The sequence below is a fragment of the Xiphophorus couchianus genome, chromosome 11 (genome assembly GCF_001444195.1).
Source record: "Xiphophorus couchianus chromosome 11, X_couchianus-1.0, whole genome shotgun sequence".
Lineage (NCBI taxonomy): Eukaryota > Metazoa > Chordata > Actinopteri > Cyprinodontiformes > Poeciliidae > Xiphophorus > Xiphophorus couchianus.
The window spans coordinates 2,577,957-2,590,801 of record NC_040238.1 but is presented as its reverse complement, the minus strand read 5'-3'; the positions used below and the strand labels follow the sequence as shown (position 1 = coordinate 2,590,801).

Here is a 12,845-nt window from a genome sequence, read left to right as displayed (position 1 = left end):
TATCTGAAAGCTGAAAGCTGCAGTAGGTGAATGCACCGCGTTTCGTCGGACTCCTGAGGCGCAGAAGCCCCGTGGCTGTCGGTATAGCAGCACAAAATGCCTTGCTTGCCATTTTTAATGTCTAATATTTTATGACAACTTTCTCGTTCTTGAAGTCATTTCACAACAAAATGCACAGAGCTTTCAGGTTTCAAACACAATGGGGTTTATGTTGTTTCATTACATTTTCCCCACCTTCACGTCTCACTCCTTTGTTTCTTATTACCCAGTGAAGTGGCTATCAATCAACTTTAGATCATTTTCACGCGTCTTTAGCCACCAGCACCACCTTCTCTGATTAGAAGGGTCCCACTTTGTTCTGAAAACCAACAATTTATGAACACAAGCTTTTTTCAGTACACGATGTCAAAAGACATATTTAAAGTTATTAATTACATTTTCGTTGTGGTCATTCCTGAGCACATGTATTTTGTGGGTTTAGTTCAGCTTTCGCTGTTTATATATCCTTGAAGGACACAAAATAGAGATATAGATACATTTAGCTATTCTACTGATGGGATATTGTAAATATTCTTACAGGTACTTTAAATTAACAGCTATAATAAGTCATCTGTAATAACTAACTAGCTGGATAAAGTCTAGGGACATTAGGAAAGATTTACTGGAGAATAAGTGTTTTCATTTAAATCTGTAAAAGAAAAAACGTCTTTAACAACATGCTGTTCTGCTGCTTCATTGCAGGAACCTATATTCAGAGTTTTACAACTTTAGCATGATGCCACACCTCATAACTGCTATTTTTACATAATATTTTACTTTTTCTCGAATAAAAGGCCTTATAAAGATTTTTAAAATGTATTTTAATTGAAGAAGAACAACTAATCTAAACATCTAGCGGGCAAGGTGAGTAAATCGTCTATGTAGCATAGTAATATTTTTATCTAATAAAATCCAAACAAATCTAATGAAATGTAAGACAGTTACTAAACCATCACTTCATCAAAATCATAAACAAGCTTTGAAGAGAACCAGAGAACTCCAATAAAGGCATGGTAGTATCAAGTTATGCCAAGACTTTTAATAAAATATATGTTTCAAAACTACTACAGTTTTTTATGTCATGTGGTAGGTATTGTTTAAAGCCCTTTATTTGGATGAAAAGTATTTGTTCAAATGCCATTCAACCATTCGATGCCTACACTGAACAAGTACCAAAGGGAGACAAAGTTCAACTCATGTTTTTGTTGCAGAAAGAGACATTCTATTTGATTTTAGAGATAAAAGAAAACCTTTGGAAGATGTACAAGAACTACACTGCCAAATAACTTGACATATTAAATGTATCTGCACCTTTTTAGTTCTACTCCCCGAGTTTTGCCTCCTAGATATATCTTTAGTTAAGTTCTTTTTTGCTCTAGCTTGTATCATTATTCCTGTAGGATTTGCTCTTTCTGGTCTCTTTACTTCTCCATAGCTTTCTTCGTCTACATGTGTCTTGATTTAAGACACAGATTAAAAAGAATCACAGAATTCCTGCAATTTGAGAGAAATACTGGAGCTGGTTCCTAAACAGAAATTAAATCCACCCAAACGCAACCTTTAATTTGCAACCATTAATCTCATCCTAAAATAGGTCCTTCTGAAACACAAACTAATGCCTGAAAAGCTGCCCCACAAATACGAAAGCAGGGTATTTTTAGAGCGATTAGAAAAAAGACGGCTCTCATCCATGATAGTGAACAACATCAGCACAAAAGAAGACTATCTTACCCTCATTAATAAAGTCATGTGGTATTCCTTATTTATCAGGTGTGTCAAGATGTGAAGATCCAAAACAAGAAAGAAATATTAGAAATTCCGTTATTATTTTTTTCTGATATTTTTACACACTTTCCTGGCTCAATAATACTATGTATAGCTCACAAACAACAATCACCACAATGTTTCCCCCACTGCACCTTTTTGATGTTGCTGCCTTACACTGGCTGCATTACAAAGCATTGTCCTACCTGTCTTTTCATCTCTTGCACGGCTGCTGACTATCTGCTCGGTTATTTTTCTGCCAGCAAGACTTACGGTCGAACATCAAGAAAAGGTAGGCTAATGATTGCGGCTCAAGCAACACTTCAGCCTTGGAGAATCTAATTTTCAAGAGTAATGTTTATTTTAAAAACCTTGAAAGCATGTGACCTTTAAATGTTTCTCTGTAAGAAATGGAGATGCATTTCAATTTGTTTTAGAAAGGCATGATTTACACCAAAAACATGCAAGAATCTTAGGACCACAAGCATAAATGCACAAATTGGTCATTTTAATGTGATGACAGGGCTGTCCACTTAAACTGACAGGCTTGGAAAGGAGATCACTGAGGAAAAAACACCCAAAAAGATCTTTAGAAACTCTGGAGGATGCGCATAGATTTGCAGTTTAAATTATTTTTATGTAAGAATGGCAAAAACAAAGCCCCAGCTTAAAGAAAGGAACACAAAGATCCATTTGCAATTTGACCAAAACCATTTAGCAAAAGATTAAATGAGACTAATGAGATGAAATTTCAGTCCCTGGATATTTGCATAACTAAACAGACATGCCACAATAGACTGTACTATCTGCAAGAGATGGATCTACAAAGTATCAAAAGGTTGAATATAATGCAAATGTTATTTTCATATTTTTATTTGTAAAAAAGTAAAGAACTGAAAACTATGCATCCTTCTTTTCAATAAGTTTGTTCTACTTTGTATTTGCATGTCCCATAAAATCCCAACAAAATAGATTTGTGGTTGTACCATAGCAAAATATGTAAAAGCAGAAGGGGTATTAATACTTTGTGTTTCAATGCAGTGAGCTGATGAAGAATATTTAGATGTTCCTTTAAAATGCCTTGAAAGTTTCAATTGTGTAACTGAACAAGTGGAGAAGAGAATGTGGCATAAAGATTTACATTTACAAGAAAACTCTATCTGTGTATGTTTATTCCAGTTTTGATCTTTCTTGCAGGAAATCCATCAGAATTCCTCTTTCTGTGTCTTTCCCAGTGTGTTATTCCTTAGAACTGCTGCAGCAGTGATTGCTGTTTTATCTGTAATCCCTGGAGAGCAGGCTGTGGGAGTGCAGGTTTTTGGCAAGGTTCAGTGTGGAAGACAGCTGCAGACAATCTTTTTATTTTTTTTCTTGGCATCTTGGATTCTTTTGTTTCCTTATGAATAAAGGTATAAACAACATGTTTAATAAATAAGAAAAAAAAAAAGAATCTCTCTTTGCTGAAGCACTGCAAAACAAGTTCCAAGAGGATCAAGTGATATTTTAATCAAAGATGATTAATGTTTAATCAGCCGCTCTTTTTATGTTGTCATATTTATTTGATTAGAGCTACAAACAGACATTGGTGTTGTTGCTTGTCTTTGGTAGGAGCTCAGAACGTAAATATTAACATGTTTCAGAGCAAATACGGACAAGAAGGCCTGATCTAATCGTACATGTATTTCTACACAATGGCAAATCCACTCGTGTTGGATTTGCAATCATAACTAGTTTCCAGTTAGAGGTAGAGAATTTAGACATAAATCACAACCTGCTACCACAAGAAAGTAAATAAAAAGATATAGGCCTTAAAGTAAAGATAACTTACATATTGCACTCTCAACATCTCATAGTAAACATTACAAAGGGTGAACAACCTCAAGGATATTATTGTTGTGGCCTAAACAAAAATAGATCATATAAATAATTTTTTTTATTACTGTGTCACCTCTACAACCCAATTAAAATAAATATAACTAGCATTTTATTTTTTTATATTCTATGTTTGAAGTATGTAATATTCATACATACAAACTTTTATTTAGCAATGCATAATGTCCTGTTTCCCTGTGGTATCAGTATGATGAGACCTAAAAGTTAATTTCACTTCGACTCTTCAAAAAGTAGGAAAGGCAACAAAATGCTATTGATGTCACACATGTGATTTTTAAAAATCAAGAAATGGCTTTAAATTATTACTTCTGAAAGTAATTTTAAAAATTTCAACAAACAGGATAGGGTAAGGTCTCTTTTTTTTGCCCATCACATTACACTGAGGATTGTAATGCAGGGGGAAGAACATCTCCAGATTAATTAATTTGAAAGGTTTTTATGCATCTTTTTAGGGTTGGCAATAAATGTAAAATGTTTTCTACATTTTTAAACCTGACTAATAACGTTCAAAGAAGGAAAACTTCCTGAAGCACTGTTGGCTTCTCACAGTGAGCCTTTTTGATCTGGAAAATAAAAGCAGCAGTTTGGCTTCTCCCATTATCAGAGGAATTAATCAGTCTCTTAAGTGCACAGCAGCACAAACCTGGAGTAAGAGTAGCTTTTAAAGCAGCTCTGCTGGTTGCACACTATCTAAATACAGAACACTGAGTGACCATGAGAAAATATACCGCAGCTACAACGCAGTCCTCCACAGGCAGTGTGTGTTTGTAAAGCTGCTCGGAACCAAATGGGTGATATGAGGTCCAGGACTGATCATGTGAGCCAGAAATGATCCCTGTAAGCTTTGGAGGGCAGATTTAAAACAACAGTCTCAGATAAGTAGATAAACAATCAATTTTATTTTTCTAAATTATGTCCAAAAAACTGCCTTGAATTCAGCAATACTGACATTTTTATTCCATTGATTTACTTTTAGGAGCACATTCCAATTTTTGTTATGTTTAAGGTCAAAATATATTAAGAACACCAAAATAACACTGAAAAACAATTCCAAAAATTATTAAGCATCCTCCTTTTGGCTGTATGAAGTGCTAAAACACGTTTCTAATTATTATTTCACAGTCTGCTTAGTTTATTGCTCCAGGTTTCTGTCACAGCTTCAGTGTTATCTCTAGCAGCTTTGTTCCCAAAAATTTCCATAACCTGCTGAGCAGCACACAGCATTTTTAGCAAGTACAGCTGGAAAGTACTTAACACTAGAAGAGTTAGATATTTTTATTCTCCTTAAGAAGAGAAAGCAAGCATGATAAGGGTGAATGTAGGATTTGTGTAAAAACAAAAAGAGTGGTCATGAGAAAACCGTGAATGAAAGACAGCAGAAAATGAACATTTTCTGAATACAGAAATTTGTGTTCACTGCATTTTTCAATGTTCATTGTGACTTTGGTGTTCAAGCTCTGAGAGGTTAGCATAAAATCCAAAATACTCCATCACATTATTTTTAGTCAACAAATTGTACTAACAGACTTTTCTACTTTACTAAGGCACAGTAAAAATGAATGAAGCACATATAAAACAAAATCCATTTAGATTATCGACATGATATAAAGCTGTAAGAGACGAGAACATTTTGATGTTTTACACTTCTGAGAAAATATTTTGGGGACTGATGAGGCAAAAGAGTACTTTTTGGAAGATGTTGCATCAGAAGTAGAACATCAATCCTTCATTTAAATGTAGTGATGGGACGATCTGGATGATCTGATCACTGCTGCTCCAGGATCTCAACAGCTTGTTGTAACTGATGGAACCATGAATACTAAAGAAGATCGTCTGATCTTTAGCTTGTGACCGTATTCTCAAGCTCACATGGTTAATGAATGACAAGAATGGTCTGAAGAACACCAAGAAGACCAGCTCTTAAAGGTTTTTAGAATGGCTTAATCAAAGCCCAAACTTGAATCCTATTGATGCTGTGGTATGACCTAAACAAAAACTGCATGTCTTTAAAATACCTCCAATGTGGCTGAAATAAAAGGATTCTGAAAAGAAGAGAGGGCCAAGATTTCTCTTTAGTAATGCAAAGTTCACAAAAATATTTTTTCCAGCCAATGGTGAGAAAACCAGTTACTATGTTTAAGGTGCAATTATTTTTTTCTTACTGGCTTAGGTTGGTTTGGATTTTTTCTACCTAGAAAAATTAAGTCGTTGTTTGAAAACTGCATTGTGTATTTTCTCGGCCTGCGTTTGTCTGGCAGTAAATTTTGTTTAATGATTTGAAACATTTAAGAGTGACAAACCTATCAAAAACAAAAGGAAGTAAACCGTTTCTGACATTTAATTCAGCATCTTCTCATTGCAGAAGAATCCTAACAAAACTTATTTTGTGTCTCTTAAGCTGTGACTTTGAATCTGTGTCCATGTCGTTGTGAACAAATAAATTATGGGAGTGTTGTTACTTGTATTCCTCTTTACCTCAGATATCATTCTGTATTCTTTGTATAGTTACAGATTAATTTTATTTATTTTTTTGCCTTGAATTGCATCCATGCTCTCCCTGCTAGGAGCACAACTTCTAACAATTAAGGCTGCTGACAAATAAGAAACTTAATGGCAAATAATCTTTCCAACTCTCATTGTGTCCTGTGCAAGGACAAACATGCATCAGCATGCAAAGTCTGGACCAGCAGCTTTCTTACTGTGAAGCAGAGACATGGCATGCAATATCTGCATCATCTGTGAGCAACTTTATTCACAAGCAGGAAACAAGTGCAATCTTTGAAAGAAAAAAAATGCAGTAAAACAACAACATGAATATTTCTATACAGCATATTCAGGTTCTGATGGCTGCAGTTTCGCTGCTCTTGATTCTGCTGGGACTGATTTAATCAGCGGGGAATGACTGACAGCTTGACTGATGTCCGTTTACAAACTGGTCGCTGCAGACATGATCAACATGCAATTCACACACTCACTTGCATGTGTCCACAAGGCTGCACTCAACATGCACGCTGCTGGAAGCGAGCAATTGTTGTTGTGAGTAAGAATGCAAGTGTGTAAGTGCATTGAAGGACAAGTCATTGAAATGGAAAGAGACGGTGACTCCCTAAGCAGAATAAATGTGGGTTCAGACCTTGCACTGACTTTCTGCATGCTGTGACAGCAGCTGTATGATTGTGTTAGATTAAAGAAAAGCTTAAATACCATGAACCCATCTTCAGATGTCCAGCTTATTAAAAATTTGACAATTTTGCATGCAAAATGGTTTTGGAGATTGTTTTTCTGAAAAGACGTCTCAGTAGAAATTGTACTGATAATCGCCATTCTATGGGATGATAACATCCGAAGCGGGTGACAGATCAGTAGAAATGATGCAAGCCCATAAAATATGCACCTTTATGTTCCAGGCAAACTTGTGCACACAGTTTATTATAATAATCCAGGATTATTTTTTGGCGAAATGCCTAACTTACATCAAAATCTATTCTGTTTTGAATCTGATTTTGTTATTTAAGGAATATTTCAAATTTAGACAAATCTGCAAAAAAAACAACAACGATCATTTTGAATAAAGAGAAAAGCATTAGATTATTTTCAAATATTGATGAGAAAAATTATACATTCTATTGATATCTTTGTCAACTTCTACAGCTATTACTATTTTCTTTATTTTTCATTTTTAATTAACCAAACATTTTACTTGCTTCTCTTAGTAGCTATGAAAAGAAATAGTGCTTCTTTTCCTGTTAAGTGTTTTAAAAAAACTGTGGTGATAAGTTGTGGCATTCCTCAAGGATCCATCTTGATATTGTGTACTGGAAAAGCTCCTATTCGTCCTTCAGACTATCCATGTTTCCTTTGGATCACCTTCCCAAGAATCCAATGTTTAATTTTATTGTTACACACAGATTTATTTACACTTAAACATGTTTTCTAGTCAATAAAAGGGTCACAATGACCACTGAACAACCTAAAAGTAAAAAAAAAAGAAAAAACAAATTCAATAAACATTGAAAAACTGAGCCAATTGCCTTGAAGGGTGACTGGTTTTTGGTCTGCAAAAGCAAGATTTAGTTAAACTGACTTTGTGTTCATAATTTTATGGCTACGAAGGGTACATTACACAATGAGAAATGAATTGTTTGTTTTCTCTACAGGAATCAGTTATTTCGATATTTAGAATGTTGCATACCTTTGCAACATAAAATTTAAACTTCTTTATTGGTAAGAATTTGAAATTATATAGCCATTATCTAAGACCTGCACCAAAGAAGATTGAAAAGTATTCTTCTGATAAATGTGTCATACCACAAATTAAACTAGCTGTTGTCTGTACGCTCACTGATGGAGGTTGTGCATGAATGGCACGTTGGGCAAGTCCCTCCTCTGCTGCCCCAGCCCCGACCAATCAAAATACAGGTAACCATCTAAATCTTGAGAAAATCTGCAGTAAAGTCCAACACAAAGCACATAAAATTGATTCCCTATTCCCAGCTACAAGCAGGAAACACCAACTGCCCACTGAATGAACTCACATTAAAGCAACAGAAAACCTGAAAAATGGGCTACAGACAAATATGCCATATTTTTATCTGATGCCACTGCTTTGTCATATTTAAAGCCACCTGGCTGAGGATGACTTCACATTCTGAAGATAATGAAGATGCTGTGTTGACTGAGGAGTGCAAACAACCTCCAGGCTTCTAAAGTTTTTCAAGTTGGAAAAAAAATATCTTCAATAAACTGATGAGTAGCACAAAGGTAAAATATATAGATTTAAGCATCTGAAAAATGAAATAATGGTGTTGCACGGAACGTCGCAAAACACTGAAACACATTTCATACATAAAGCCTCCAAATGTGCTGAAAGTGATAATGAGCTTGCCTATTGCCTCATTCCATTCATTTCCATAATGTGCAATCAGCACAGCTCTCTGTCTCAACCCTGCAGATAGATGCACCAATCGGCTCTCCTCCACCGCCATGGTGACTGGATTAACGAGCGGCGGCGGAGTTACTATGGCATGTCAGGATGATAAATGACAAGCTGTCTGGCACCAAATCTGTCTCCTAATCTCAGCTGGAAAACAAAGGACACAGCCGGGAGACAGCTGAGATGAATGAATGTGTAAATGAATCAAACATCATAGGCGTGTGTGTTAATGTGTGTGTAAGTACTTTGGAGGAAGGGGTTATTCTAGTCAAGAGGGTTTCAGGATGGCATGGAACAACAACATCGACTTAAATGGCAACAGAAACAGACAGACAGATGCACATCCAATAAAGCTCTCCCTGACATAATCACTCAAATTGGGCCGGCCCAAGTTATAAGAGGTCCCATGCAGAAGGTCATTTGGAGGTCCACTTCCTGTTGAGCCACCTCAGAGTTAGCAACCGTCCTTTTATTGACAGTATTTTATTTTTTCCCCCCTTTCTGCGGTCAGGAACATTTTTTTTTTTTTCTTTTTCTGTTAAGTGCATAAAGAAACTCCAACATTTTTGCTATAAAAACGTGTCAGCCAATGGCGTTCACTATGTTATATTTTTTCTTGAGTTTTCTTAACAAATAAATAACGTTAATGGGTAAGATATAATATTGGCTTTATAGATTTGTCAACATATGTTTTTTCCAGAGTATAATTTTCACGAATGGATGATTTTAATTTAACTCACTGTATGTGTTCATGTGTGTTTACTGCAAATGTTCGTCATATTTGGTTCCAGTCACTGATCTTTTTCTTAACAAACAAGGTGGACAAAGTTTTCCTGGCAAATGATCTAGTTTTCCTATTGGCCAAAGGTGAATTTTACAGGAGAACGTTTAATTGACAATAAATGGGGGAAGTGGTTGTTAATATTCTTAATATTTTTTAGGACTCATGTGCAGACTTTCTGCAGCCGTCCAAATCAGTGTTTCTTCATTCTGTTTCAATCACATATGTGTAGGTAATGTGAATAACTCAAATAAATCCAATTAGAATCAGAAAAAAAAATAATAGTACTTGCAGTTAACAAGCACAAATCATTTGTAGATTATGGTTATTTCCATAAATACTTTTTAAACTAGGGGTGTCATAAAACAAATTCTTTTCACACTCAATTTCTGTTAAGCTTTGTAGCGTGTCTTCCCTAACAATCAAGCTGGCACATTGCATACATCACCCCCAAATGTTAGCGATTGGGTAAAATCAGATCCAGTAATTTAAAGGTTCAACAGACTCTCGGTACGAAGCAAAGCACAGAACAACCGGCTGGTTTTTACCTGATTAATAGACTGTAGATGTGGGGGAAAATGTCCAGACAAATGTTAGAATAATTGTCAGAATTGGACAAATATCCCCCGATTGGCTCTGATCTGTAAGTGTTGCCCCCTTTGTTGAATGCAACAAAAGTAAAAACTGAAATTGCTTTCTATTCATTCTTAAATGCATCGACCAAGATCATGGAACTGACACAAATCACAAAATATAGAGAGGAATATGTGCTTCAGTGCATAACTTAAGATAATCTTGTTATTCCATTTTTCAGTCAGATTTAACACCTCTATGAAGAATAAGACTGAAATGTTTACTTCTTTGAAGTTATTGGAAAAACTCCATAGCATCTCCGCTGCTGACAGCGTTGTTGCTTTATTTGTTTCAGCTACTTTATTTGTAAACATAAACTTGCATCTTTCCTGAGGCTCCACAGCTGTCACCAAGTTTTCTTATACCTCAGGCCGGCTCTGCTGTCCCTCATACACAAACACAGATAAAACCCACAGAGCTGGTGGGCTGTACGTGTCTCACCTTGTCAGGTGCTTGGCTCTGGAGGCTGCCAACATCCAGAGGAGTAATGAGGGGCACATTCTGAAAGCCGTCCTCAACACTCACAGCTTTGGCCCCTTTGTCCTGAAGATTACTCCCCAGTTTCACCATCGTCAGCTTTGCTGTATCCCTTTATTTCCCTCAAGAGCTGCTCCTGAAAACAAACCAAAAAAAAACAGTACATCTTATGCTCCCCGGAACAAACACAGAGAAATAAGTTCAGAAGTCACAGATATATGGTCAGTTTGTGGATTTGTTTACAGGCAGAAATTATTCTGGGTTTGCGATAATAAGCAAAAACATGGACATTTTACGCACGATTTTTATTTTGGAGGAAAAACAGACTATACATTCGCTCACCGCCGTTTTAGCCAAGAAAAGTGATGCCACTTACTTCGAGCTGTTCGTCCTTGTCCGTCCTCCTGCTCTGGTCTGCGGCAGCGCTGAGTGCGGACCAGAGGATGGAGCTCTGGGGAGCAGGTGAAGCCGCGCTGCGGTGTCGCTGCTGCTGATGCTGCGGGAAAGCAACACTGCGCCGCCGAGGACAAGCTGGATGTCTGGCAGCGGGTTTCCGTCAAGCAAAGGCAGCCCAACCCCCTAATCCGAGCACAGCCTCTTCTTCTCCGTGGAGCTACACCCGCTGGAGCTGCTGGCCGCTAGAGGGATGTTTCGCCGTCTTAATCCCCCGGTCTCGATTGTTTGGTTAAAGTGAAAGCTAAATTAATGTTGCATTTGACAGTGCCTCGTAAATTCCAGATTCTACATCGGAAAGGTGGAATCATTTGGAAAATAATATGGAACAACAAAAAAAAATCTATTATAAATTAATTTAAATTCAGATGATGAAATAAAAAATAGAAATGTTTTAACTAAAAAAACAAAAAAAAACAGCTGATTTTTACTTTGAAAATCTCTCACATCATATGGATACTTCAGCTGTTCATAATCCACACATTGCTAGCTGTATATATATTTTCAATTATTCGTAGGTTTAGGAATGTGTATAGAGGCTTTATAACCCAAACGCAATCAACATCAGGCGAGTTGTGTCAGTTTTACTTTTTGTCCTACACTGCCATCTGGCGATCTTTTTATTGTATTACAGACTGTAAGAAGCGTAACATCAGACCATGTGTTGAGTTACAGTATATTGCTTTAAGTATTCCTACTACATTGAATTTTTCCTTATTTGGACATCTGACATCCACAAACTCACGTTTATTTTATTGGGTTCCATAAACCAACACAAATTGGGGCATAATTATTAAGTAAAAGGTTGAAGGTCCAAACTGAAATTTGGAAAGTGCAGCAGGCATTTTACATTCAGCCCCCTTTCCTCTAACACCCCAAAGTAAAATCAAGTAATCAAGTCATAGACAATCTGTTTGTAATTTAATTTAATTATAAATAAATCTGTTCTGCAGAGGTTTTGTCAGAGAACATGACTGAACAGCACGAAGGTCAATGAACACAACAGACAGGACAGGAATGAAATTGTGGAAATGTTTAAAGGAGAGTTAGGCAATAAAATAATGTCCCAAACTTTGGACATTGAGTATTTCTCAATCATTAGCCAGAACTGAACACAGTATACCACAAGTGCAAACCTACCAAACTGTCAGGGATGGAAACTATTGATGAGAAAAGCAGTAAATAGACCCATACTAACTCTGGAGGAGTTACCAATGGTAGCAGAAAATATATTCACCTGTATATGTTGTGGAGATGCATTTTTCCATCGAGGGCAGAAAAACTGGATGGAGATACATGCAGGGCAATCCTGGAAGAAAACCTATTAGAGGCAGCCAAAAAGCTGAACCTTGGGCCAAAAATACACCCTTAAGCAGGAGAACAGCTCTGTGTTTACAAACTGAGCTGTAATGGAGTCATATACTGGTATATGTTCAGATATGTGGTGAGATTGTGTGTGAAAAGTCAAAAGTCTTCTGCAAAGCACCAAAACTTGGTACAGTTTTGACAGCAACTAAACAAGAGGCCCTTTGGTATTTATACCATCAAACAGTTCTGTACTGCTTGAGACCACAGAGTTCCAAAAATAATTAAACTGTGAAGGTGTAAAAGAGCAAACATTTTCTGGCAAACCATCCTAAGGTATCTGGATGAGAATTGAAGCATGACATTGTTGAATAAGGAGGACAGCCTTTTCACTCTGAAAAAATAGAGTATTGATTTCCTTCTTTGAAAAATTGGACTAAGCACTTTAGTTGTATGAATAAAAGCTGAGTAGTCTAGACTCTGGGCTGGCAGAAAATAAGCATTTGTTTGGCTGAAAAATGATATTGTGGGGAAAACGTTTTTGCAGCCGAAGCACACAGTCAAGTG

General features: G+C 36.5%; 1 protein-coding gene across 1 annotated transcript in view; it reads right to left on the bottom strand.

Moving 5' to 3' along the window:
- Window positions 1-11,221, bottom strand: part of nsg2 (neuronal vesicle trafficking associated 2) — a 34,894-nt gene extending 23,673 nt beyond the window's left edge. Inside the window, exons 1-2 of the mRNA XM_028032171.1 lie at window positions 10,897-11,221; window positions 10,485-10,656 (exon numbers count right to left, since the gene is read on the bottom strand). Coding sequence (XP_027887972.1) covers window positions 10,485-10,613 — 129 coding nt within the window. The 5' untranslated portion in view covers window positions 10,614-10,656; window positions 10,897-11,221. The remainder of the gene's footprint in view (window positions 1-10,484; window positions 10,657-10,896) is intronic.
- Between the last annotated feature and the right edge of the window lie 1,624 nt (window positions 11,222-12,845).